Source organism: Tachysurus fulvidraco, chromosome 2, assembly GCF_022655615.1.
Source record: "Tachysurus fulvidraco isolate hzauxx_2018 chromosome 2, HZAU_PFXX_2.0, whole genome shotgun sequence".
In the NCBI taxonomy this organism is placed as follows: Eukaryota; Metazoa; Chordata; class Actinopteri; order Siluriformes; family Bagridae; genus Tachysurus; species Tachysurus fulvidraco.
The window spans coordinates 14509581-14536896 of record NC_062519.1 but is presented as its reverse complement, the minus strand read 5'-3'; the positions used below and the strand labels follow the sequence as shown (position 1 = coordinate 14536896).

The 27316-nt window shown below is 40.3% G+C and overlaps 1 protein-coding gene across 2 annotated transcripts in view; it reads right to left on the bottom strand.

Moving 5' to 3' along the window:
* cdh4 (cadherin 4, type 1, R-cadherin (retinal)) overlaps positions 1-27316 on the bottom strand; it is a 379372-nt gene that overhangs the window by 30949 nt on the left and 321107 nt on the right. For both annotated transcript variants that reach the window (XM_047810282.1, XM_027176421.2), the window contains 3 exons: positions 14590-14745; positions 10292-10436; positions 1254-1426 (listed from right to left, as the gene is read on the bottom strand). In XM_047810282.1, the coding sequence (XP_047666238.1) occupies positions 1254-1426; positions 10292-10436; positions 14590-14745 (474 nt within the window). The remainder of the gene's footprint in view (positions 1-1253; positions 1427-10291; positions 10437-14589; positions 14746-27316) is intronic.

Here is a 27316-nt window from a genome sequence, read left to right as displayed (position 1 = left end):
GACGGAGTCAGCATATGTACCTTCTGCTACACTTCCATTTATCTGCAATCAAATGCAGTCCAATCATTGGGCTCCTGCTTGCTCAAACTTCTGAGAAATGCTATTAATAAAGTACTGACAATTAGAGGTCTTCTCGGGTCTAAAGAAATGTACCCGACCCGAAGTGACCCGAACCCGATGTGCATAATTAATTTTTTTTTAAGAAAGACCCGACCCGAGACAAACCCGGAAAAACTAGACCCGAGTCCGACCCGACGGCAATTTTTTTTTTTACCCGACTCTACCCGAATGTTGCATAATTTAATCAATTAACCGCTACAGAGTGGATTCTAAATTGATTGACAGGTCTGTTTCAACGAAAATTAGCTTACCGCCAGCCACACGTCGCCAGCCACATGTCGCAAGCGGTCTTGGCAAACAGTGGAGCGGTTGGAAAAGGACTCGAGTCGATGCAAACACGAGATACAGTATTTCGGGTCTTCTCGGGTCCGTTCAGTAAAAACACATTCATTTTAAATTACCCGAGACCCAATGCCGCTATTATTATACCCGACCCGTGTCCGAGGCACACGTGAAACTTTTAGACCCGAACCCGCTCGGGTCTTTGGTCGGACCTCAGGTTTTCGGATCTAAGTGGACCCGTGAAGACCTCTACTGACAATGTAAGTATGCTAATAATAAAGTACTGATAATGTAACTATGCCAATAATGTAGACTAATAATGTTAACTAAGCTGCAACAATGCTAATAATGTAGTTGCATTAGTACTGATAATGTACTAATTATAAAAATAAAAAAAGTATTTTATGTCTCTATGTTATCTTCCAGCCAAAGCCAGTAAGTTTGCTATGTACTTATACTGAGGCTTACTTTGTGTTACAGTCAGTCAGTAAGCTCTAAAGCAACAACCTCACGGTCTGAATTACGTGTAAAAAACACATTTTCAATTAAATGTAATTCAATTACAACCCTTCAGACATACAAGTCTGGTCTTGGTTGCTCTCACAGGTCTGTGTGTACCTTTATTTATTTTATTTTTTTCAGCCTTTAATTAGGAGGCGTGTTATTCCTGTATTGTTCCTAATTCAACATCTTTAGGCTTAATAACTCGTATTTGAACAAACGTGTCTCTCTCCAGCACATATGAACATGACCAAACCTGTGTGTTGGACTGAAATACAACCGAAACAAGCACACGTGCCTTACATAATGTTTTTTTTTTAAAGTGTTAGTGTAAATGAATATCAGTGCACCTCTCTGTCCAGGCCTGCTGCGATGGTGCTGATCTCGCCCGTAGCTCCGTTGATGGTGAACATGTTGGGAATGGGGATGTGTGGACTCTGGTTCAGGATCCTGTAGTGCACAAGACCGTTGGGCATCGTACTGTCGTCGGCATCGATCGCCGTAACACGCATCACAGACGTTCCTGTAGAGAGACGTACAAACGGTGAATGAGTGAATCTGCTGAGTAAATCGCTAGCTAAATGACTCATTCCATTTTCCTGTCTAGTGTGACATATGAACACATACTTGTTTGCATGAATCACTGGCAAAATGTAATTTCTGGCTCTTTGACAGTGTAGAAATGACTAATTATTACCAGACACAATCGATGCAAGCATATGTCATTTCCAACCTTGTCTGATTTGGAAAGTAGGGGCTCAAAGATTGGGCTTAAGATTCTCAAAACAGTAAACAAAGTGTTAAAATTCCTCTGACCTTTGACACTGCTTGTTTTCCTTACTACAAAATTCTCAGCTCCAGACTCAGGTTTTGACCATCAGCACACTTTAAATTGATTCAGACTTGTAGAGTTTGTTAATAAGGGCCTCATGGATATGTCCAATCGCTCACCCCATTAACACACCAGACTTAATGAGCCGAGTCTTCACTTGCCAGGTGTTCTTCTTCAATGTAAACACAGCAATTTGTGCATGACTCAATGTTGTGTGTGGGCAGTGCACTTCATGGCCTTTAACCCCTAAAACATGATTATTGATTTCGACAAGCTTGTCACCCGCCATCTCAAATGTGGGCGAGCAATTACGGTCCCTCTGTGCACGTACACCCAGGAATAAACCTCGCTATTTCCCCTGACGTGGGCGAAATGTCACTCTATCGCTCTTTGCTAATGCCATTCTGTTGATGTTATGTTCCAGCCACTTGCTAGTTCTCTATCAGTGGCCTCCAAGTAGCCTGTCGCCTCCAAAAACAAACCCTATCAGCGATCTTTCCAAATGGCAGGCTGCATTAAAACATTAAACATTACAACCTGGTCAAAATTTGTTCAAACGTCTATCAACTGGTTTGGAATTATGAAGGATTCCACAAAAGTTACAGACTTTATAAAGTTAAAGACCAAATTGGTATTTTGCAGACAAATTCGAAAGAACCTGTATGGCTAGGTCCATATTAAAAGTTACAGAAGTAAAGGATAGAGGTGGTGTTTCTTGCAGGACCAGGGCCAGGAAGATTGTAAGGGACCTCAGCCATCCCAACAATGGACAATCACAAAATCATTTTAATTTGTACGGGAAATACAACGCATTTATGTATATTCATATATTTTTCACATATATTTGAACATATAGTTTAAACCTTTTGTTTATCTACCTCCTTTTGGTTTTATTTTGATCCTTGACTTTTGATTCATTCCTTTTTATGCTTGAATACCGGACAGACATAAAAGGCACTGCATGTCATACTCTGTATGTATGTAACAAATAAAATTTTATATTGATATTGATACAACATGCTTAAGCGGTGAAATTCTTCAAAATTTGCAAACAGGATTGGAAATTTGTAACATCATCCTGTTGAACTGATATGAAAGTGAAGGTAAAGGGGCAGGGATATCCAACCGTGCAGAAGAATTATGTGTTGTCCTGTGAAGTGAGGAGTAAAAACGTGACACCATACTGTTTTATACTGTCCTTTAACAAATCACGTGCTTAATGGCCCTCATATAATTATCTCAATATGTTTCTAATCATTCTATCATCACTATTAAATGATTTGAGAGTCATTTTACTTGTGAGTAAAAAATCATCTTTTTCTCCAACAAAATTTGTTTTGTTTTTGGCTTAAAATGTGGTATCCAAATTTCACCCATTAATACATATAGTTGATTTGGGGCAGTGGTGGCTCAGTGGTTAATGCTCTGAGTTGTTGCCCGGAAGATCGGGGTTCAAACCCCGTAGCACTTAACAAGCTGCCACTGTTGGGCCCTTGAGCAAGGCCCTTAACCCTCACTGCTCCAGTGGCACTCTATCATGGCTGACCCCTGACTACCAAAGTTGGGATATGAGACAAAAGAATTTCACTATGCTTTAATGTATATGTGACAAATATTTTCTATCTATACTCTGATTTCTCTGATTTCACATAAATGACTCCAAACCATTCTCTATACTATGCTGACGTAAAACGAGGATCCTTCAAGCGGGAAGCTCGCTTTGAGAAGAGAAAAAAAGTACTGGTGAAAAGATTACTAATGTGAGATGGTAAAAAGGGGTGGAGCTTTCACTGGGATGGTTGACAGCCAAGAGAACATCAATCATTTCAGATTCGTATATTGAGAGAAAAAAAAAAAAAAAAACGGATAAAGGATGGCATGTCTGAATGTAAACAATACAAGTAAATGTAAGTAAAAAGAAATTGCTTTCTGTCAGTTCTGGGATTTGAACTCTCAGCCATCTGCTCAAATCTTCTGCCTGAAAACTGATCAAGTTCTTGATAACACTTCTGAGCTGCCGTGTGGGGCTGTTTTAGCAGATACTGGTTTCGAGCGTAAATGACTAACTAACTGGAGGCACTGGATCTGGAGTAATTGCTAGGAAATGGTGTCATCATTTCCATGACAAAACACCTATGAAGGGATAATCAAGGCTGAGGGTTCTATTTCAAACTTCATTACATTTCTGAGCAGGATCCGACACCAAACCAGAGGAGACGAGAGAACAAAGACAGAGCATGAAAAACAATTATGGCCTCTTCTGATGCGGCTACATCAATACGAACGACCAAAAAAGCGAAACTGAAAGAGAAGGAGGATGGGTTTGTAGCAACTCGTTTGACTGCCTGTCAAAGTCATAGAAGCCATAAAAGAGAGCAGCAGAAAGAGGGACAGCTGAATTGAATGTCAAATGTCACTTTCAATTTTCAATGCGTGGAATTCTGTACACAGATTATTCAGTCGGAGTGGTTAGGAGATAAAGTGACGCAGAAAACAGTTAACCTCCAAGCGTTTAATTCGAAACGCATTCAGAAACGTAATTGGGGTTTGACTTAAATTGAGATGCTAATTAAAGCAGACAGGAAATTGACATTCAAGCACACAAAGAAGAATGTAACTGGATACAAAAACACTTGGTTAAAAAACAAACGACAAAACAAAACGAAAGATGGGAAAATGTTTGAACAGGATCAGAATGTGACTTTCAAAAGATTTTGGAAAAGCAACGAGAAGGATTTCTTTGACAATATAAGAAAACATTAATCAGGTTTAATTTCACCTCTAGGTTTTTAAAAACAAATCATTTATGTAACTGTGAGTAACATTAGCTAGCTAAATTGACTTCTTTGCCAAGCAAGATTTAGAATAAAGAGAGACACAAATTTGTTGTGACCAATAGGTTTTTTTTATAGTCATTAGCAGTTTGGAGAGAAAACAGAGCCATTCAGTTTGATTCTGTCACGTTTAGACAAAGGTGAATGAGGAGCCAAATGCAGTTTTGAACGTATTTAATCAAAAAATCAAAAAACAGGCAGGCATCACAAGTCAGAACACAAAGCAGAACAGAGACATAAACACTCAACATACCACAACGACTAACACCCGGGAAGTGAACAAACAGAGTAGATATAGGAAACAGGAACCAATCACAAAGCGGAGACAATCAGAGACAAAGACAAAACACCTAAACACCTGGAGGAAAGCTTGAGTTCAATTAGTGTCCATGGTAACCAATGAGTGGGCGGAGCAAACAATTAACAGCAGGTCAAGACAGCAGACAGAAACAAGGCAAACACAGACAGACTCATTACAGATGAAATGATGAAGATGAAATGTTTAAATGTTATTGGTTTGCAATAAAATATTAGTATTTATTGCTGCGCATCATCCTGGTCAGGATTAAGGTGAATCTGGAGTCTATCCCACTAGTTACGAATGAGCAATAGTTACGAATGAGCACTAGTTACGAATGCAACCTGAAAATTGTTTATTTATTTATTTTTTTATACAGTTATTTTTTTTCTTTTAATGAATGTTTAAATTGACTTTTGCGTCGTTGCGGTTGGAAATCTGGCCATTGCGACCTCTGATGATCGACCGCCAGACGCTTCTGGGCTTTTGGAAGAAAATATCTGCTCTCTTTTCCGTCATCATCTTCCCACGGTAAATGTATGATAAGTGTTCTTATATGGACTCCATCATTTCTGTCACGTCCACAGTTTTGTTTAGAAATATAACCTACATCAAGCTCTCAGCCCTCAAGTGGCTCAAATTGATGAGCTGCAAAAACCACTTAGGCATTCCTTAAAGCCAGCAGCCATGTCTGCACTATTTGAGGATGCTGTGTCCGGTCTTTACCCTTCTCCACCCTGTAAATCTTTCAGCGTGGGATTGTGCTGCTGCTACAGCTCCTTTGAGGACCATAATAAGGCAAATGGGCTCTCCTGCAAAAGGAGCCAGGGGCCGAGCCTCGCTCCGCGTCCATTAAGCCAATTGAAACATCTTTGCGTCTGTTTTTCTCTCCAGCTTGCTCTCATCCATCTTCATCCCCCATTTTCCTCTTCTCCAGAGAGCAGTCGTGAAAGCGTAATGAAGCCATTGGCTCTGACGGCCTGGGGGAAAAAAGCGCTTAAACCTCCTCTTGTAATGTTTGCAAACTTTCCCCCACCACTCCACTTTCACCAGGAAAAATTGGGCACCCAAGTGCACTTTTTTTATCCCAAGCAGTCTGCTTGGCTTTTTACTTCAATAAGGCCTGAGAGGAACCCTGCTTTGAGGGTCATTCAGCAGATTGCGAGAACAGAGTCGAGTCTGAGAGTCACGTCTCGGCAAAGTAAACACGAAAGGACGGCTCACTAAAGTGTAGAAAATGTAGAAAATCATTTTAAATGTCATACGGATCCGAACACAATGTCACTACCTGGATCTGGTTCATGCTCCAAATATTTGGATCTGTATCTAAACCCATAGTAGGTGTGGCCTAGAAAACTAGTTAAATATGAACCGTACAACATCCCTGCAGTTAGAAATGCCAGCACTGTCAGCACGGTGTGTGATTCCTGTCTCTGACGGTTCAACAGTCCTACTACACGCAAACGGATACTCAGAGAACCTCTCTGCAAGCTTTTATAACAAAAAGAAAAAAGAAAAAAAGAAAGAAAGAATAGCATACCTCCTCTATTTGTATCTGTACTTAAATCCGTTTAGAAGACATGATGTGTTCCTTGTGTGAGTAATGTGTTCATATTGGGTTACAGCCCACATGACTCACTTTATACGATAATGTCAGGATATTATTAATACACACTCTGTGGTTCGGTTACATGAACAGCTTAATGGTGCCGTGTGAAAGCCTCGAGTGTTTGATAATTTATGCAAATATCTCTTAACTGCTTGCTTTAAAAAAAAATTTTACAGGCTGATTTGCATAAAATGGCTAAAAACATAATGGAGGGAAAACACCCCCCCCCCCCCCCCCGACACTTCAGTATAAATGGATCAAGTTGACGAAAAAAGTAAAAGTAACTCTTTTGTGGAAAGGTTAATAGCATATGGAAGAACATCATCATCATCATCATCATCCAGGACCACACACATGTAACACACACACACAGGCTTTATTTTAATATGTGCCAAGTCTGGATCATGACTCGGCCTGGATTTGAAGTAAATTGGATTAGCCGGTACAGTAATTCAGTGATTGCTGAGGTACAAGCTAGGAGAGGCGAGATTCAATTAATCTGTATGTGTCTCCCAATGGGAGCTTTGCTCATAAGAAAAAAAAGAAATATCTGAAAAGAGGCATTTAGTGCTACATTCCACTGATGGCTTGTGGCGATAATTGAATATACATGTGTGGAAAGTGATAAGCCCTGTTCCCAGCATGCTCTGCTTTCACCGTGGTCTCTTCAACTCCGAGAGAATTTGATATGATTGTGTTGGTTAAGCTCCTTTTCCAAAAATCCTTTGAGAGATTCAAATCATGTGAATGAACAGAGAACAGAACAATCTGGCCGAAGTACCTCACAGGTCATGCTTGTGCCTTTCACCTGTCTCTGCCGTTTTGGCTTAAATCCTCAGAAAGAGATTGGATTGAGCTTGAGTGGAGTCGTGGAACTGGGGTTTTCACATTTTTTTTTTTATGGATTACAGAAGCACAAGGAGATGCCGATGCATTTCTAGGCTAATTAGCAGAAGTGGTCAGATAGCATGTTGCAAATACACGCTCTGCTGAAGAGGGGGAAAAACTGGTTTTCTTTCTCTCTCGTACTTCTTGTTTACACATCCTCAGGAGGACAGAGTTTTCTCATACAGTCTAAACTGTAAAGACATAATGGTTCTCACCATATCCTACATCTCTGAGGCATGACCTGACACGATCAGTTGGACTGGATGCTCGGGACGCTCTGCTGTGACCTCAAAGTATACAGCATGCAGGAAATCAAGCTAAAACAAAAACCCTACACTTTAATCAGACCGACAGGACGCATGATTTCGAGATTCTGGGGCCAAATATAAAGGGATACCATCATCATCATCAAAGTGCCTGCATTGTTATTTCAAGGCTTTGACCTGATGAGTGCAGTCTGTTCACTTGATTAATTAAAAGAAAAAAATCACATACACATTATCTGTTCTAGATGATCTTATAGGAAAATAATCAAACTCCACTATCGTCTGAAAGTGCAAAGATTTTATCAATCTTTAAAAAATGATACCAGTGTCGTATTATTAAAAATGTCCAAAAGAAGTGCGTCAGTGAAATAAAATAAAATATCGCCTTTATTGCACTACTGTATTCTCTCTCTCTCTCTCTCTCTCTCTCTCTCTCTCTCTCTCTCTCTCTAACACATGGGAATTTTAACCCTCAACTTTCCTTTATAAGTGTTTAGAATTTTAAACCTGCTTGATTGTGTTCATTCCACATCTATCTATCTATCTATCTATCTATCTATCTATCTATCTATCTATCTATCTATCTATCTATCTATCTATCTATCTATCTATCTAGATAATGTTTTATGTAAGGATTTCATATGAAATTATTTAATGCATTACTCAACATCAACAGCTTGAATGTAGCATCACTAACCTTAACAAAGAAATTACTGCTTCTATTGTCAAAAAACTAAACTAATGTCCATGCTGAAGCTGAGTCAGAAAGAAGCTTTAATATTTACAGCAGTTCAGGAAGGTTCTGTGTGTTTATTGTCAGTCATGTTAGTAAATGCAGATTGAACTAAAATCAATTCATATATTAGTTTGTTACTATTTCTTGTACTTTATTAATGTTGATGTCGATAGTTTGGTAAGTTAACCTGATGCAGTAAATATCTTACAGTGGAGTGTTACATAATCACTGACATCATCGTTCTCATTATCATGATCATCAATAGTCACCAGCATCAACACCACCACGATCATCTTTGTCAACAAAATAATTATCACTACTACCCCTGATGTCACCAGCATCACCAGCATCAACACCACCATGATCATCTTTGTCATCAAAATAATTATCACTACTACCCCTGATGTCACCAGCATCACCAGCATCAACACCACCACCATCATCTTCATAATCAAAATAATTATCACTACTACCCCTGATGTCACCAGCAACACCAGCGTCAACACCACCATCATCTTCATCATCAAGATAATTATAGCTATCCCTGATGTCACCAGCAACACCAGCGTCAACAACTTCATCACAATCACCATCATCTTTGTCATCAAAATAATTATCACTACTACCCCTGATGTCACCAGCATCACCAGCATCAACACCACCACCATCATCTTTGTCATCAAAATAATTATCACTACTACCCCTGATGTCACCAGCATCACCAGCATCAACACCACCATGATCATCTTTGTCATCAAAATAATTATCACTACTACCCCTGATGTCACCAGCATCACCAGCATCAACACCACCATGATCATCTTTGTCATCAAAATAATTATCACTACTACCCCTGATGTCACCAGCATCACCAGCATCAACACCACCACCATCATCTTTGTCATCAAAATAATTATCACTACTACCCCTGATGTCACCAGCATCACCAGCATCAACACCACCACCATCATCTTTGTCATCAAAATAATTATCACTACTACCCCTGATGTCACCAGCATCACCAGCATCAACACCACCACCATCATCTTTGTCATCAAAATAATTATCACTACTACCCCTGATGTCACCAGCATCACCAGCATCACCAGCATCAACACCACCACGATCATCTTTGTCATCAAAATAATTATCACTACTACCCCTGATGTCACCAGCATCACCAGCGTCAACACCACCACCATCATCTTCATCATCAAAATAATTATCACTACCCCTGATGTCAACAGCATCACCAGTGTCAACACCACCACCATCATCTTCATAATCAAAATAATTATCACTACTACCCCTGATGTCACCAGCATCACCAGCATCACCAGCATCAACACCACCACCATCATCTTTGTCATCAAAATGATTATCACTACTACCCCTGATGTCACCAGCATCACCAGCATCAACACCACCACCATCATCTTTGTCATCAAAATGATTATCACTACTACCCCTGATGTCACCAGCATCACCAGCATCAACACCACCACCATCATCTTTGTCATCAAAATAATTATCACTACTACCTCTGACGTCACCAACATCATCATCACCAACAACTTCATCACAATCACCATATTTTTTTTTATCAATACCACCATCTTCCTCACCACTTTTTTATTGTCTTTTGTGTGATGTCTTGTATTTTTTATTTGCACTGTCTTGTCTGTCTTGTTTGTTTTGTCCTGCATTGTTTGCACCAGGTTGCACAGATGCACGTTATATGGCTAGGACTAACTTACTACGTCCTTATAGCCCTGTCTTTGTTCTATGTAGCACCATGATCCTGGAGAAACGTTGTGTACTGTGTTCCTGCACTGTGTACTGCAACAGCTATATGGTTGAAATGACAATAAAAGCTTCTTGACTTGACCACAGTCATCATCACCATCATCATGATTGCCAAGTACCTGGTTTGGAGACCTCAGGAACGGATCCATTATAGACCTGGTTCTGAAACTCGGGTCTGTTGTCGTTCATGTCGATGACGTAAATGTACAGATCGATCGGAGGTTCCATCTGATTTCCGTTGACATCCACTGCATGAGCTCTCAGCTGTAGAAGGAAACAGAAGGTGTGTTAATGTGCGTGTACAGGACTATTTACACACTAAACTCCATTCATCAGGCTGAATGGGAAAAGAAACCATTAAAGACACATCCAGAGGAAATCAGTAAAGTATGCATGCGTGTGTGTGTGCTCTGTAACCCGCACACATCTAATCCACACACTACACTGCGTGTGTGATGCTCTTTTATTTCCCTTTCTACTAGTGATGTCTTTGTATGCAGTGTGTGAGGATGTCAGGGATCGAAAGACAGCAGAATGAACGTTTTATTTCCCAGTCATTCATTTTAGTCTGATTCCTAAAAGCAGCTTTCAGAATAGCAGATAAGCATCTTTTAATTCATACTACTGTGTGAGAAAACATTGAGAGAGAGAGAGAGACAGAGAGAGAAGGCAGACAGAGTTTTTTCCATTGTTAAAGAAATCACAACAGAAATTCAGCATTCAGCAGACAGGGCAAAGAGGGTGGGAAGTTTGTGTGTGTGTGTGTGTGTGTGTGTGATGTACAGAAGTGTGTTGTTGGTCTGAGGCCCTACATCTTTGATCTGTGGACCCCCAGTGTGTGGACTGCAAATCGGTGGCTTTAAATGCCTTCATTAGTATGCTGGACAGTAGGTCTGGAACAGGGGGTTTGTGCAGGTGGAAAGTCCTCTAGCAGGAGAGAAATAGAGCAAGTACAATCTCTTATATGAATCAAGTGCAAACCTTTGTAAACTGAGGAGGTCAAGAAAGCAATAGATCACGACAGGCCACACTGTTATAGGAAGATAATCGAGTAGGATGGTCAGATTCTTCCTCATATGATACTGGACTCTCACTGCAACATGTCCTAATTTCTAGCCATCTGTAGTTGGGTTTTAATGTTGTGTGACATTGTTTTAGAGTCGTTTCTTCATTATAACTTGTAGGATAGACACACGGTACAAGTGTCACATTTTAGAATGATTTTTTTTAGATTGTAATTGTAAAATAAAGGTTGATTTGCCTTTTTTCCCTTATTAACCACAGAAGATGCAAACTGTTACTGGCAAAAAAAAGTGTGTTGTGTTAGTGTTAAAAAATTCACTTACAACAGTTTTCCCTTTTTTTCCCTTTTGTGAGAGAGAGAGAGAGAGAGAGAGGCCAATACCTCTACCAAGTGTGTGTCTACAGTCTACATAACATCCAGGAGTTATTCTGATATTTAATACCCAGTTCTAATGTAACTTTTGTTACAGTTCAGTACATGTCCAGGGTTTATCCAGAATGATCTCAGAGAGTTCCTAATTTAGCTTAAACATTTCTAACTAACCTAGAGATTATCTCATTTTAACAGGAACCAATCTACCAGAATAGCAAGAAAAATAAAAGATTACATTTACAGCAATTAGCAGACGCCCTTATCCAGAGCGACTTACATTTTTTATCTCTCTCTTTTTTTTATACATCTGAGCAATTGAGGGTTAAGGGCCTCGCTCAGGGGCCCAGCAGTGGCAGCTTGGTGGACACAGCAATCGAACTCACAACCTTCCGATTGGTAGCCCAACACCTTAACCTCTAGACTACCACAACTTTTATATTAGAGAGGAGGCGGGGCTTAAACAAGTTACTGGGTATGACACATTCTTTTGAAGACTGTGATTGGTTGTTCAATAAAAATAAAAATTAGGAGGGCTTTTAAAATCTGGTCTATTATAAGCTGTCACTTTGTCTCTATGTTAAGATATTTGAGTCTATATCGTGTAGGGATTACGTTCGTGACCGATCATATTAGAGATGTTCTAACATCTGTATGTTGTAAATGTAATAAATGTCATGTGAATGTAAATGCGAGCATCTTCGACACAGAGCAGAAATGTCATAGAGACAAATTATATAATTTCTACTACTATGGCATTTTGGTTCTGTTTCGGAGATGTTGGTGTACATCAGAATATATGTGGACTTTTGTCCTGCTGGTTAGATTTATCTTCATTTATAGATTTCATTTGCAGTCGAGTCATTAAGAGTTCAAATCAATTTAAACCTGATTTTAGAATCCGTATATAGATATTCTGTACATATATCCGCCAATTATATGATTTTGAAGGTTCACAAGGTATATCCCCATCTACATAAACTCAGGAGATCTCTGAGGATAGCTCTATTTTTTTTAACTAAGTGGGTTCATGAATACATTTCCTGTGTAAATGCTCTTGTGAACAATTTATGAATAAACTCTTTCGCATTCAGCTTGCTAAACAAGCCCCATTTTGCGTGTGTGTGTGTGTTTGTGTTTGTGTGCGTCTTTGTGTGTTATGACAGAGAGGGTAACCGAGGGCTCATTCTCGGCTTGATTTGTGTCAGTATGGCAGACACAGAGGCACGTGGAGGGCAGGGTCACACTGTTATTTGTTTTCCCAGCTGAGTCAGAACAGACTGACACACATACTCATTACCCCTGACAAGTCAACAAGAGTAATCTCTCGCCCCCTCTCTCCCTCTCCCTCTCGTTATCATCCGCACGCTGCCAATGAGGCTCATATAAGTGATTAACTGCCTAAAAGGCTGCTTCTCCAGAGCAATTTTCACCTGCTTTTTCTTGTTATCTCACCACATTATTTAAAGGCAGGGCACAAATCTAAACAGAGAAGTTCCACACTAAAGGCAGCGGCAGAAATGCCACACTCAGAGACGTGTTCCTTTTTGTTTTCTCTGCATTCAATTCCCTTTATTAAAGCAATTTTGCATCGCAAGCAACAAAACAACTTATCTTTTGTTGGGTCGGAGAGCTGTCGAACGGAAATAATATGCTGAAACTGATGAACTGCTGCTTAGACCTAGCAGAAAAACCGCCGACATGTGCGTACACGCTGCGCCTGTGTGAAAGACATAAGTCTGCACACCACAAGGAGGCAGCAGTCTGTATTACTAACAATAAAGTTCCATCGTTTTAACTTAAAACGACATATCTTGAACAATTTCAAGATGCGTATATGACTAGCAGGGGTTGAAAGTTTCTGACTCCACTATTTGTGTACACGGCACATAAATCCATCCTCGACTCAGAAAAAAAGAAAGGTTCATATAAAGTTTATCCTCAGCATCTTCCATACAATGAATGTTGTACATTATGACGCTGCATATGATTGGAAGAAATAGTCCCTGGAATGTTCCCTTCTGCACCGAGCTATTTTAATATTTTAGAGTGTTGTCTGATTGCTTAGCTCACTTGGGGTTTACTTCTCCTCCACTAGCTCGCTTGGGTGAACAGCAAATCAGCTGAGTGAATCAGCTGAACACACACACACACACACACACACACACACACACACACACACACACACACACACACACACACACACACACACACACACAGAGATATACACTAATGATATTGAACCTGATAACTCTGAAAAGAGAAATAGAGACAGAAAGATATAGATAGCAAAATATATCATGAAGAATATCCACTGTCACAAGTGCGAAAAAAAACAACAAGAATCAGCATTAAGTAATTAGTATGCATATAATATATATGCATACTAATTACTTAATGCTGATTCTTGTTGTTTTTTTTCGCACTTGTGACAGTGGAGGGGGGGGGGGGGGGGAGCACGGTGGCTTAGTGGTTAGCACGTCGCCTCACACCTCCAGGGTCGGGGGTTCGATTCCCGCCTCCGCCTTGTGTGTGTGGAGTTTGCATGTTCTCCCCGTGCCTCGGGGGTTTCCTCCGGGTACTCCGGTTTCCTCCCCTGGTCCAAAGACACGCATGGTAGGTTGATTGGCATCTCTGGAAAATTGTCCGTAGTGTGTGAGTGTGTGAGTGAATGAGAGTGTGTGTGCCCTGTGATGGGTTGGCACTCCGTCCAGGGTGTATCCTGCCTCGATGCCCGATGACGCCTGAGATAGGCACAGGCTCCCCGTGACCCGAGAAGTTCGGATAAGCGGTAGAAAATGAATGAATGAATGTATTGGTGGGTATCTTCATAGAATGTGTGTGCTTGTGTATTATATATATATAATATATATATATATATATATATATATATATATATATATATATATATATATATATATATATATTTTTTTTTTCAAGTAGGTCAGAAGCTTTGTATGTGACTGGGTGTGAGTGTGTGTATATACAGAAGACGTAGTATGCTACTGTATGATGACAACTTACATGGTAGGAGGCTCGGTCTTCTCTGTCCAGCGGTTTGGTGACGGACATTTTCCCGGTGATGGGGTCGATGATGTAGACATCACTTGGCGGCTGATCAGCTCCAGCTCCCGTTATGCTGTACCGGATTTCAATCTCTTTATCCTGGTCCGAGCGGATCTGCAGAGAACAGCACAAAATGTAATGTACTAACACTCTTCTATGAACCACAGGGACAATAACCATTCCTGAGTGTTTGTGAGTTCATGTATGCCTGCAGAATCGGGCACAAAGTGCTGTCCTCTGAGTGGATTAAGTTTGAAAAAATGTGGCTGTCTGACATATGCTACTGGGAGACCAACTAGGTGGGTGAAAAGTGGCCAAGACTAAACAAGGGAGAAAATCTGGCAAAATTAAGAAAATCTAAGAAATAAACAAATAAAAGACAGCATAAGACGAATAAAAATGGATCAGCATAAGACGGATAAAACTGACAACAGCAGAGATGAAGAAGAATGAAATCATCAAATACTAATGTGCTTGTGTGCTATATATATATATATATATATATATATATATATATATATATACATACACACAATAGCACACAAGCGCTATGTGTCCTGGTCATGCTACAGACTGAGCTGTGAGTGATGAACAATAGAAAAAGTTTGTAAGAGCAGGTGGTGGACATGAGGTTCTCCACAGGGTTTCTGGTTTACTCTCTCGAGATTCAGGAGAACCTCGGATTAGATCTGCTGCTCCTTCCGTAGAAGCCTGTTAAGGTGGTCTGGGCAACTTATAGCCATTAGAGCTGTATCAGGTTCTTGAAAGAAAGCCAGGACCAGCTGGAGAGATTATATTTAACAGATGTCCTGGGAATGTCTGGGGATCCCCAGGAGGAGCTGGATTCAGTGACTGGGGTAGAGAGATCAGGACTGACCTTCACAGTCTGTTAGCACTGACATCCTCCAAAAAAAACGTCAGGGAAAATAAATGAATGAACACATATCTCCATTTAGAACATTCAGGAAAATGCTAAAACCGGATTTTGTGATTTCTGTTTTTCTGTCATTTATGGAAAAGATACAATTTCAGATATCACTCATTTATATATTTTTTATCTTGTATTTTTCATTTTGTATGCCTTTTGATTGTTGTACATATGCTGTACTGCTCTGTCTAATAGCTCATATTCAATCTGGTTACATTACCACTTGTATGCATTTATAGTCCAACATAAACTCTGTCCTCCTTCCTTGGCCCTGTTATACTTGTGCATGTTTATTTTTTGATGGTCATTTTGCCGACAGAATCTGGTGTGTTAGACCCACACACACGATATGTGATGCTTATCTTATGTTATTCCGGGCTAATGCTATGTTCACGCATATGAACGTAGCTTTAACGTTTACAATGATTTTATCTTTGCAAGGCATCAGTCGCTGCACTTTGAAGTTGCCAGTAGAAGTTCCTACTATTTCACACATGGTCTGATGTCATTAATTAGTATTCGATGATTCGATAGCATCAACGATGCTGGCTGAAATTTAAACAGCAAGTCTACTATGAACTGAATTACCGTTTCTAGGTTAACAAATAATTTAGATTGACTTGTACGATGGATCATAACAATTAGCGTAGATATAAATGGGGTCAATTAAGTGCCATCAATCAACAAAGAAATGTATTATTGCATGAGCCCCCAGTGTCAGTGCTTTGTAATGTTCAGGAAGTTTTCCACCAACACAAAAGTGTTTTCTGGGTTCTCTGTAACACGACGTTTTTGTTTCTTAAGAATGAAGTAAAAAAAAAACAACTAAAGTCTGAGTGTACGATTGTTTTAGCTGCCATCACTAAATGTAACTTTAAACAGAACAAAAGTCTAAAAATATTCTGCCATTTAAGAATTATCTTTGGGGAACTCTGATGCGTGTCAGGCTACATCATACCGTCCTGTCATAGTTTACTTTCCTCTAACAGCATGCATCATGGTTTATTCCTTAATTACTCCTCCAGGGTGGTCTGTGGGCTGAACTGAAGAAGTGGCAGTGACCTAGAGACCTTCCCCAAAGTCTAATTAATAGTAGTATCTTCAGCATGACGGTTATAACGTGTGTGTTCGACCATATGTGGAAAATTTGATTCTCCGTGTCAGTGTTCTCAAGGTTCCTGGGTTTCAACCCTCAAGGAAAAGAGAATCTTAGATTTGCACCGAATCCCATGCCAGCCCAGCAACTCAGAAAGACATTTATTTTTAATATAGTTGATACGATGATTGTTCATTGGTGCTTGATGTTTTTTCTCTCTACCTGAATGCAGAGAAAAATCTGTTGCTTGTCAGTGCCTACGTCCTATTCAATAATTAAAAGCCCTCGACGCAAACCGTTCCGCAGCGCTGCAGCATTTCTCTGGATGGCTTTACATGCTCGTGTACATCAGCTCTAATCATCTACAGCAGCCCATCTTCTATTCTGATCTGAGCTTTGAAAAGGAACGTGTGCTTTTCTGCTGAGAGACGCCAAGAGCAGTTCAGACAAAGAGCTGGAAGGTCAAGTGTAGGAGTGTGACACCAGTGTGAAATTATGAAAAGGAGTATCATTCTCATACAGCAGAATGGTATATGCAAAAGGTTGTTGCCAGCCTGACAGGCACCATAATTTCATTTTCACGCATGATTTCCAGACCCACAACCCACGAAATTTGCAAAGCACGGATGGAAAAGTTCGTTTTTTTTTCTATTGGTTGAGCGTTGCTGGAGAGTCTGTTTATTCCCTACATATTTAATGCACAGAAGTTTCTTTAGTGTGCAATCACACTCAAAAACACTGCAAGAATCAGGAACCTGAAAAATCCACTTGAGAATAGAGAAGTGTGAGATCGAGTTTATTTATTGATCCACTATCCTTGGCTGTTTATGAGCTGCAGGAGACTAATACCAGCAAAAACTTTGCAACTTTGTACAGCTGTGCAAAAAAAAATCAGTGCAAACTAACTAACATGGGTGGAGTTTTGCCCAAAGCAGCAACTTTGACAAAGTATATCAACATATATCATTTCAGCAGCAGAGGCAAGTGACCAAGCTTTGACCAATTCCTTTGACCAATACTGTACCACATGGGGTTTGATGTTTCTTCAGTTTTAACTCGTAACTTCATGTCAGGAGCTTGGACAGTTTTTTTTACTTTTTTGGTGGTGATGGTTGTGTCATTTTTTGGGGGGGTGGGGTGGGGGTGAGGGTCTCAGGCAGAGCCGATCGGCCCTATACAATCAAGTTGCATAGGGCCCCGCAAATTACGCAAGGCCCCGCCTCCCCATGCCTCATTTTATAGCACGTGTTAATGTTTGCTGTGTAGATGACAATATGAAGCGGAGCTATCCATCTGCCCATGAAAAGAGAAAAAAGAAAGAAAATGAGAGTAAAATGTGAGAACAGCAATCAGGTAAACTTGTGTTCTCTTCAAGTTTGATGTCAGCAAGAGCAAATAAAAGTAAAGTTAAGTTGATGTGATTCTGTCTCTAGACTCTATCTGACTAGCTAAATTAGCTGTGCAGTGCTGCCAGTGCAAGTGTGAATGTGTGGCAAATGGTTTACATGGCTCACGGGTCAGGTAGGAGGGCCCCTTAGCAGAATTTTGCTTAGGGCCCCGGGGAGGTCAGGATCTGCTCTGAAAGTGAAAGTGACGTGACATACGGCTAAGTACGGTGACCCATACTCAGAATTTGTTCTCTGCATTTAAACCCATTCAAAGTGCACACACACAGCAGTGAACACACACCCGGAGCAGTGGGCAGCCATTTACTGTATGCTGCGGTGCCTGGGGAGCAGTTGGGGGGTTCGGTGCCTTGCTCAAGAGCACCTCAGTCGTGGCCGGTCCGAGACTCGAACCCATAACCTTAGGGTTACGAGTAAGACTCTCTAACCATTAGGCCACGACTTCCCCACTGGGGTCAGGTATTGTAAAAAGGTGTACAAACACAAACTTTTCAAATATCATAGTAAGCCAAGTAAGCCATGTCGATTATTACAAATTTGCAAGTCCAAGGCCATGTTGAAAATAACACTTCAAGATAACACTTCTATTCCTATTAAAGCAATGTTCAAACTTCAGAGGGTGTTAATCTTTTCAACATACCTGTCAGCTCCTGTGGAGGATTAGTTAGCATGTGTAGGTGTGCAAGTTCAAGGACGTGATTAAGACTTTATGACGAATGTGTAGGAGGACTTACAGACCTGCATATCTGCGTATTGACAGAAGACCCTATCCATATGTTCTTATTAATAACAAGTTTAGGCAGAGGTGGAAAACATACCAAAATTGTAGAACCGGTTGGTTTGATAGAGGGGCTGGAATGTGGGCGGAATCATCAAATATACACAAAATATTCTGTCTAAGGGATTTCTGAGAAAGAAGGAGCTGAAGACGGTAAAGAATAAAATAGTGGTGTGGGTGTAAAGTATACTTTTTCCCTGATATGTCTGGAAAGCTGGCTGGAAAATGAAAAACTTTCATCATGGCTCAGAAAATGCTACAACAGATTCAACCTGAGGCGCACCCTCATCTGTTCAGAGTCTCTGCATTTTAGGTCCTGGAGGAAGAGTAAAGATGTTACAACCGAGTCCTAAAGGTGTTCAGTAACGAACAAGTCTGAAGGTAAAGTGCATGTGGAATATACACGTTAGTGGATTTGAATATTTGAAGGAATTTGCATTGGGTCTGTGGTGAACTCTTTATTACGCTGACTTATTAGTTCCTCAGGAGCTCTTTGTTGCACAGTTCCACTCAACTATGAACTGTTGTAGAAAGAACATTATTTATTGTCCAGTGTAATCCAAACGAAGATGAGGTTCCCTTCTGAATCTGGTTCCTCTCAAGGTTTCTTCCTCATATCATCGCTGGGATTTTTTTCCTCACCATCATTGCCTCTGGCTTGCTCATTAGGGATCTCTCTCTCTCTCTCTCTCTCTCTCTCTCTCTCTCTCTCTCTCTCTCTCTCTCTCTCTCACACACACACACACACACACACACACAGTATATATACTGTATATTATTAATTATTATTATATTAATTTTAAACTTTTACATTTTTATTCTTTTTCTATACTTACCTAAAGCTGCTTTTAGACAATGTGAATTGTTAAAAGCACTATACAAATAAACTAACCTGAATTAAACTGAATTGCATATGGAAGGATGATAACCACTGTATACAACCACATTATGCAGAAAAGCGTGTTGAAGCTGAAGGTGGAGGGGATTCAGCTACACACTCTGAGGCTGAAGGCTGAAAAAGATCATAAGATCATAAACGAGACTGCACTACCGAGAGAAACTCAAGTTTAATACTTTCAGACGTGAGTCAGTGACAGTGGCATCCTCACACACTTGTGTCTGATTCTCCGGAGCTTAAATGCGACTGAAATGCTCTACGTCACACAGTCTACTCCATCATGGATCTCAGTCTGAATGGGAAATGAATAGAGTGCAGTGACAAGACGCTGAAATATGGATTTACTTCTCTGCCACCCTTTCTGTTCCCCCACACTCTCGCTGAACCCTTTTCTGGCTTCTGGATTGATTTTTTTTCTGAAATGGCCGCCGTTTAGTACAAATGAGAAGCCGATGGTTCATGAGGGAGAGGTTTAAGAGGATTTAGTGCATGTTAGATTTTAGACCTGATCTATGTGCACAAAAAAATATTTCTTTTACAATTAGATAAACACTTACCAAATATACTGATGGTACATTCAATTTGTAGAAGTGCAAGTAGCATGTAGAAGTGATTTTGAAGGATTTTATCTATAGTCATCCTTTACTACCAGCTGGATTGTAAAAGCTCTTAACACTTTACAGTTGTGTTTAAAAACCTTAGTATCACTTGATGTGAAGCACATATTCAGATACTATACTGTATGTCCGAAACTACACGGACATGTGACCGTCACAGCACATGTTGGCGGGGTCATGCTTGGATAATTCCCTGCCGGAAGATTTGGAGCGTTCCGGCAGAGTGAGTGCGTGCATCTTGTGCCGTGTGTTTTTGTTTACGTTTAGCTTGAATTCCTTTCCGCCTCTGCACACCAGTCCCTTATGTGTCTTTAATTGTTCCCCCTATATATCCCTGCCTTGTCTTCAGGTTTGTGTTTTCAGGCTGTGGCTTCTGTTCGGTGCTTCTAGTTTGTAGATTTGAGCTTCGGTTTAATTTCTCGTCTGGTTATGTTTTTGCCCAGTGTTTTCCACAGTGTCTCCTGTTCTTGTGACCATGATATTTTTGTTAATAAATCATGTTCTTTGGCTATCACTGCACTGGATTTTTAAACTTTTAGAGGCATCCCCTCGCTGACATATGTGGTTCTTCACCAACATTACCATGAACATTCAACAGTTATCTACAATGTCATTGTTGCTGTAGTTTTAAGAATTTCCCTTCACTGGAACTAAGAGGCACAAACCTGTTTTAGCATGACAATGTCCTTGTGCAAAAAGTGAAGCCAATAAAGACCTGATTTGCCAAGATTGAACGCAAGAGTCCTGGACAGAGCTCAGACCTCAACCCAAATGAACAGCTTTAGGATCAACTTAAACTCTGACTGTGCACCATGCGTCGTAGTCCAATATCAGTTCCTGATGTCATTAACGCTCTTGTGGCTGTTAAATCTAAATCTAGCGGCAAGCCTTCCTGAAAGCGTAGAGGTTATTTACACAGCAAAAGGGGAGTAAATCTGGACTGGGATGTTGGACAAGCACATACGCAGTTAGAGTGTAAATCAGTATAACTCTGCTCATTATTCTTCGTAAGCTGATAATGATACTTGTGGGCATTTTTCTAAACCCTAACAATGTCTCATTAAGCTAGGGGTTGCATTGAATGTTGGTCTAATGCATTCACTAGTCGCCGCTGTGGGGATTAGTGAGGTGGTAAAAAGGACACTGAGGCAGATGGCAAAGAAAGCAGGCTAAATGCTGTCTGTTGGTTTTAAAAATACTTCAGGAGTAGATGAAGTCAATTCTACAGTTGACTGCACGACAATGCTTTTTCAACTGGACCTTTAACACCTGAAAGAATTCCCACTGTTATTTTTGCTAGCTTTAAAGCCGAATAAAACTGAAATAAAATCTGGGCACTGTGGCAGAGTGAATTCCATTGTGAGCAGCACTGTGTGAGAGAGTGCCTTCAGAGCTGCGGGTTTCGCATCGCTATCCAATCCAACACTGCTAGTTTAGAGTCAGATCAGCGGTGCATGCCTGCTCACGGAGGCTGATCCAGGCTCGTTTTCGAATGCTTACTGAGGCTGGAGTTGAACTTGGTTGAAAAACCTCCCAGACACTGTTATAGACCCTGCAGCCTCCATCCATTTTTTAAACTATAGATAGATTCCACGTCATGCTGTGAACATCATGCTGAGTTTCAGAATCAGTTCAGTTTCAGCTGAGTTCGTCAACACGAGTACATTCTTGGTACATAGGTATTTATATTATGACCTTTTATAATGTTAGATCATTTTACAATAATCAATTACAATTAGTCATAAATAATGTGATGTACGGAACATGGTATTCATCTTCTCTCAAATAATTTAGAATGATGAACACAGACTTCATAGAAAATGAAATGGAATAAAACTTTCTATACCTTTCCTTACTTTTGTGCGGTTAGAAAGAACAGATCAGAAGCGACGACTGTGTGCTGGATGTTTTAAGAAGGCAAAGCAGACGGATAGCGTTTATACGATATTTACAAGGCCAAAATGATGGGGGGACACAGCTGCAATGGAACAAGCCGACTCTTTAAACTAAGCATGCGAGTGAAATTATCATACAAAAGGGATATAGTGAGGCCACGAGGCCTTTATCCCTTGAATAAAGCCCAGCCGGAGACTGAATCAAGGCCGGGCTGCATCAACAGAGCTGCAGCCATGCGGATCTTTTGTCAACATGATCGATTTCTGTATCTCCCCCGAAAGTTGTTTTGATCCTGTGCGAGCCAAAGAGAAGCGAGTGTGTGCTGATAAAAAAAAAAAGAGAGAGAGAGAGGGATGAAGAGAGACAGCCATCTGCACAGACCTAACACGAATCAAATCAAAGTCGCATAAATTCATGTGCCATTCTCAGAGGAGGATGAAGACAGGATAGATATGGACGGAAAGACAGCATGTGAAACAATGACAGCAAGGAGCAAAGGATCTCAAAAACATGTAGCAAAAAGGAAAAAAAAAAGAAAAAAGAAAAAAGTATTTTTTCTGACATTTTGGATTTTGAGGATTAATGTCACTGTATTTGTGGTGTTATGCATCTCTATTATAAGGATACACATGAAAAAATAAATCACATTATAAACAGTAGCAGGTTTAAATCTTTTTAATTAATATGCATAAATTAATTAATGCCTCAAATCATGCAGAGAATGCTTCAGGGTAATGTTTGGAATGATGAAGGAGTGTGATCTCAGTGGCTGTTGGTGCTAGACAGCCTGGGCTGCATTTTCACACACTAGTGTTTCTAAAGTTTGCACATGACTCGTATCCGGTGAAAAACAGTGAGTAGCAGTGAATATTCACTTTATATAATCATCTTTATAACCGTGGTCTACAGAAAAGCAGTGCAGAACATGCTGGATATCTGAAGGCTAGGGAAAAAAAGATCAATTCCTTATAAATATAATGTTTGTCATAAAGACTCATTTTATCAATCTTGATGTTAAGGTAACATTAGACATGATGGATTGTGTCAGAACTGATTCCAGACTGACTTCCTGTATGTCAGAAGATCCAGTTCCTGTGAACAACCCTGTAATGGATGACTTGGACTGTTCCCTGTTTGGACACCAGAGGGACGTTCTGGCAGGTTTTGTTTTCTCTTGTGCCATGTGCTTATGTATTTGTGTTGTTTGTTCCTGTGTGTTAGCCCCGCCCCTTCCTTCATCCTTTCCCACCTCTTCCCCTGTTCCTTGTGTTGCAATGATTGCTATCCGTATTTATACCAGTTGTATTGCGTCTGTTTTTTGCTGAATCCTTGTTTGTGTTTAGTATGTTTTTGTGTGTTGTTGTGTTCCCTGTTTTTTTTTTTTTGTTTTGGTTGCTTTGTTTTCCATGAGTTTGTGTTTTTGTGTTATCATGTCTCCTGGTAAGGGAGGCACGGTGGCTTAGTGGTTAGCACGGGGGGGTTTTCTCCCCCGGTCCAAAGACATGCATGGTAGGTTGATTGGCAGCTCTGGAAAACTGTCCGTAGTGTGTGATTGTGTGAGTGAATGAGAGTGAGTGTGTGCCCTGCGATGGGTTGGCACTCTGTTCAGGGTGTATCCTGCCTTGATGCCTGATGACGCCTGAGATAGGCACAGGCTGCCCGTGACCCGAGAAGTTCGGATAAGCGGTAGAGAATGAATGAATGAATGAATGTCTCCTGGTTTCCGTTTTGTTATTCAGTTGCCTTTTCCTCCCTAGTGTTTTCCTTGTGGTTGTAGTTTTTGTAATTTCTCTTAATAAACCCCTTTTTATGTCATCCCAGCATTTGGGTCTGGATTTTAGCCCCCGTTTCCTTACCAACCCAGGTTAATTAGTTTCCCACATCATTTCCCTTAAACCACGACACTTTACCAGTGAGAACATTTTCTATTAATTACACAATGCTATTTTGTCATTTTTAACAATGTAGCTCCAGTATAGTACAGTACAGTAAATCAGCTATAAATAATTCCCTCATCTGCCTCTCTTTCTTCTCTCTTTCAAAATACAAAAAAAAACATCCTGTAGGGAGCAGTTCTTTGGGCTTAATGAAACGAGAGAGCTGTGCAGATGAACTAGCTGTGAAGGCTACGAGAGCTCGGTGATAACTCTTTAAAACTGTGTTGTGAGCAGAAAGTAAATCTCGGAACACACAGCACATTGAACTTTAAGGCGGACGGGCTACAGCCTCGGGAGAGCACATCGACTTCCACTTCCAAAGAATGATGTATGAATGATTTTTCTCCATTCATGGTTAAGTTTAAAGTTTGTCTGATGCCTGCAAAACAAGTTAACTAGTTAGTGAGTTAGTTCCTGTTATCACTCATTCTATATCAGCTATAAAGCAGCCCCTGAAAACAATAACGCATCACTGATAATTATTCAATGCTGCATGAGCTCCTGCACACCACAGCCTGCACACATGACTGTTCCCCCATTCTGTGTATGGGGTACTGAGATAATTAGAAAATGAACTAATGTTAATTAAAGTTAAGAAGGGAATCATAAACCTAATTAAAACATTAACCAAGCAATTAAAAACAGAATCAGCCGCTGAACATGGTATAGTTTGTGGAATTAAAACCGCTTCCTCCAGACGTTGGCAATGACTTTAATTCGCATCCCTGTGCACAATAGTGCAAATGAAGCCATTAGCAAAGCTTCCTAAACCCACGTGCCATGAGAGCAAATGGGAGAATCAGAGACCAACAGAGCTTTACACTCATCCTTCTAAAAAGCAGACAGCCCAGGAGACAGTGGTGCTGTTTAATGACTGCTTTCACTGATGTCCCTTTACTGAGGACAACAGACAAATCCACAAATATCTGTGATGCTTCTGGGTCGCAGTCAGAATGGAATCCTTGCATGTGATTTTCTCCCTTTTCACTGTTTATACAGCTCCTGTAGTTTACAAAGCTTTATATAGTAGAAGGGTGAATTTTTTAGGCCATTTACTGTATATTCACAAGATATAAACCCACCGGTAAATTAATTATTACACCTGTTCCTTTAATTCATCAGCCCAATGCAGAAAATCAGGCAGATACACCATGCACCATGCTCTGTATTCACTATGAAATGTGTCCTTTTCATAAAAAGATTCTTCCAGAAATTTCCAGAATATAAATTCTATTACACACAACAACACGTCGATGCTCACAAATCACTGAATGACAAGCTTCTTTCCTTTTGTTGTGCTTAGTTCATGCTTTTATTAAACATTTATAGACGGAATCTCCAGTGTCAGTGCTCTGTAAGAGTCAGTAAGAGTATTCTCAAACATGAATGTTTTCTTTTGTCTTTGTGAGAAAAACTGAGGCTGGTGAAGGGAATGAATGTTTGTATAGGAATTTATGTGGATAAAAAGCATGACCCTGTCATTCATTAATAAGTTAAACATTGTAATTCTTGTCAAGTCCTGGGGATGTCGTAGCCTAGTGGTTAAGGTGTTGTCTACGGAACAAAAGGTTGCAAACTTGAATCCCAGGTCTACCAATCTGCCACCGTTGGGCCCCTGAGCAAGACCCTTAACCCTCAAGTTGCTCGGGATAAGGGCGTCCATAAATTCAATAAATGTAAATGTAAGTTCTGTGGCATTAGAATAAAAAATATCCACCGGCATGTGATGTTACACTGGTACGAATAACTTTGCTTCATATAGTTCTTGTTGATTTTGTCATAACAAAAACAGTGATTTATTCCTTGCATTTGTTGGATAGCAATTTAACTGCCTGCTGCCCACAGTTGGACACATTCATGCTCTCCACTTATACAACTATCCGCTAATAAATGTTAATGTAAAGCCAGTACACATGCTGTGTTTTGGTGGTCAGAATGGAAATTGCCAGTACGCCACTTAATGTAAGGTCCTCGGAAAATCTGTGTAAACTAAACTTTTCTGCTCCAAGCAAACAATCTGCCATCCTAGACATCAGCTAGTCTGGTCAACATCCTCATTAGACTTGGTGCTAACACGTTCCACCCACTCACACAAACACCGCAGCTGCAACAGAATAACGCATTAACCAGATTCGAGTCCATGCATAACATCCGAAATCTCTTATATATCATCATATTTAGAGATAATGAACTTTAAGCTCCTTCAGGCTGGTCCACATCACTGTAATTACCAGGAGGCACACTCGCACACTCAGTCACGCCGTATGGATATTAAGCACAATTCCGTGAATCCAGATCACTTATAAGTCCTTTATGAAATGTACATATTGCAGAGCTGACCCCATGACCACTGCTTTCACTGCATCTAATTATGTTAGAAGGTGGTGTGAACGCTTCAGCGGGGCGTTTAGTTTAGCACAAGCTCTGTGGGTTACGTGGGGATTTACCGGGAATAAAAAAAAGGAATCTGATTATATGCGCTGTGCTAGCTCTAGCTGGAGGTCTAGAATTGTAATCACACAGCACATTGCTCCAATTATAACTGAATTTCAGCTTTATGTGGGTGTTTAGCCTTCAGATAGCATAAGATGAAACTTTTTTGCTGTTTGATAGTGAGACAGTTCATGTTCTGTATTCCTCATTATAATTATTCCCTTTCAGAGTTCAGGCTTTCAGGGACTCTGTGTGTGTGTGTGTGTGTGTGTGTGTGTGTGTGTGTGTGTGTGTGTGTGTGTGTGTGTGTGTGTGTGTGTGTGTGTGTGTGTGTGTGTGTGTCTGTGTGTGTGTGTCACATGAATGCAACATTCATGCATATATTGCTGCAAGAAAAATATCAGACAGTTATTTTGTTGGCTCTTTCAATCACGCTGCAGTATTATTCTAGTCTTAATGGATGTAGCTCTTTTTCCCAGAAGCAAGGAAGGAGAAAAGGTGGAATGAGAGTAGAAGGAGGATCAAATAGGTATGAAACAAGCGGAAACTAACATTCTCATCTTATCCGACACTCATCACTCCTTCTACTATTTCTCTTCCTCTATAGACTGCTCTCCATCCTCAGTGTTTTCGGTTCGCTCTTAGACACAGCTTTCTCCATCTGCGGCATCACCCTCCTATTCATCCGGCAAGCAT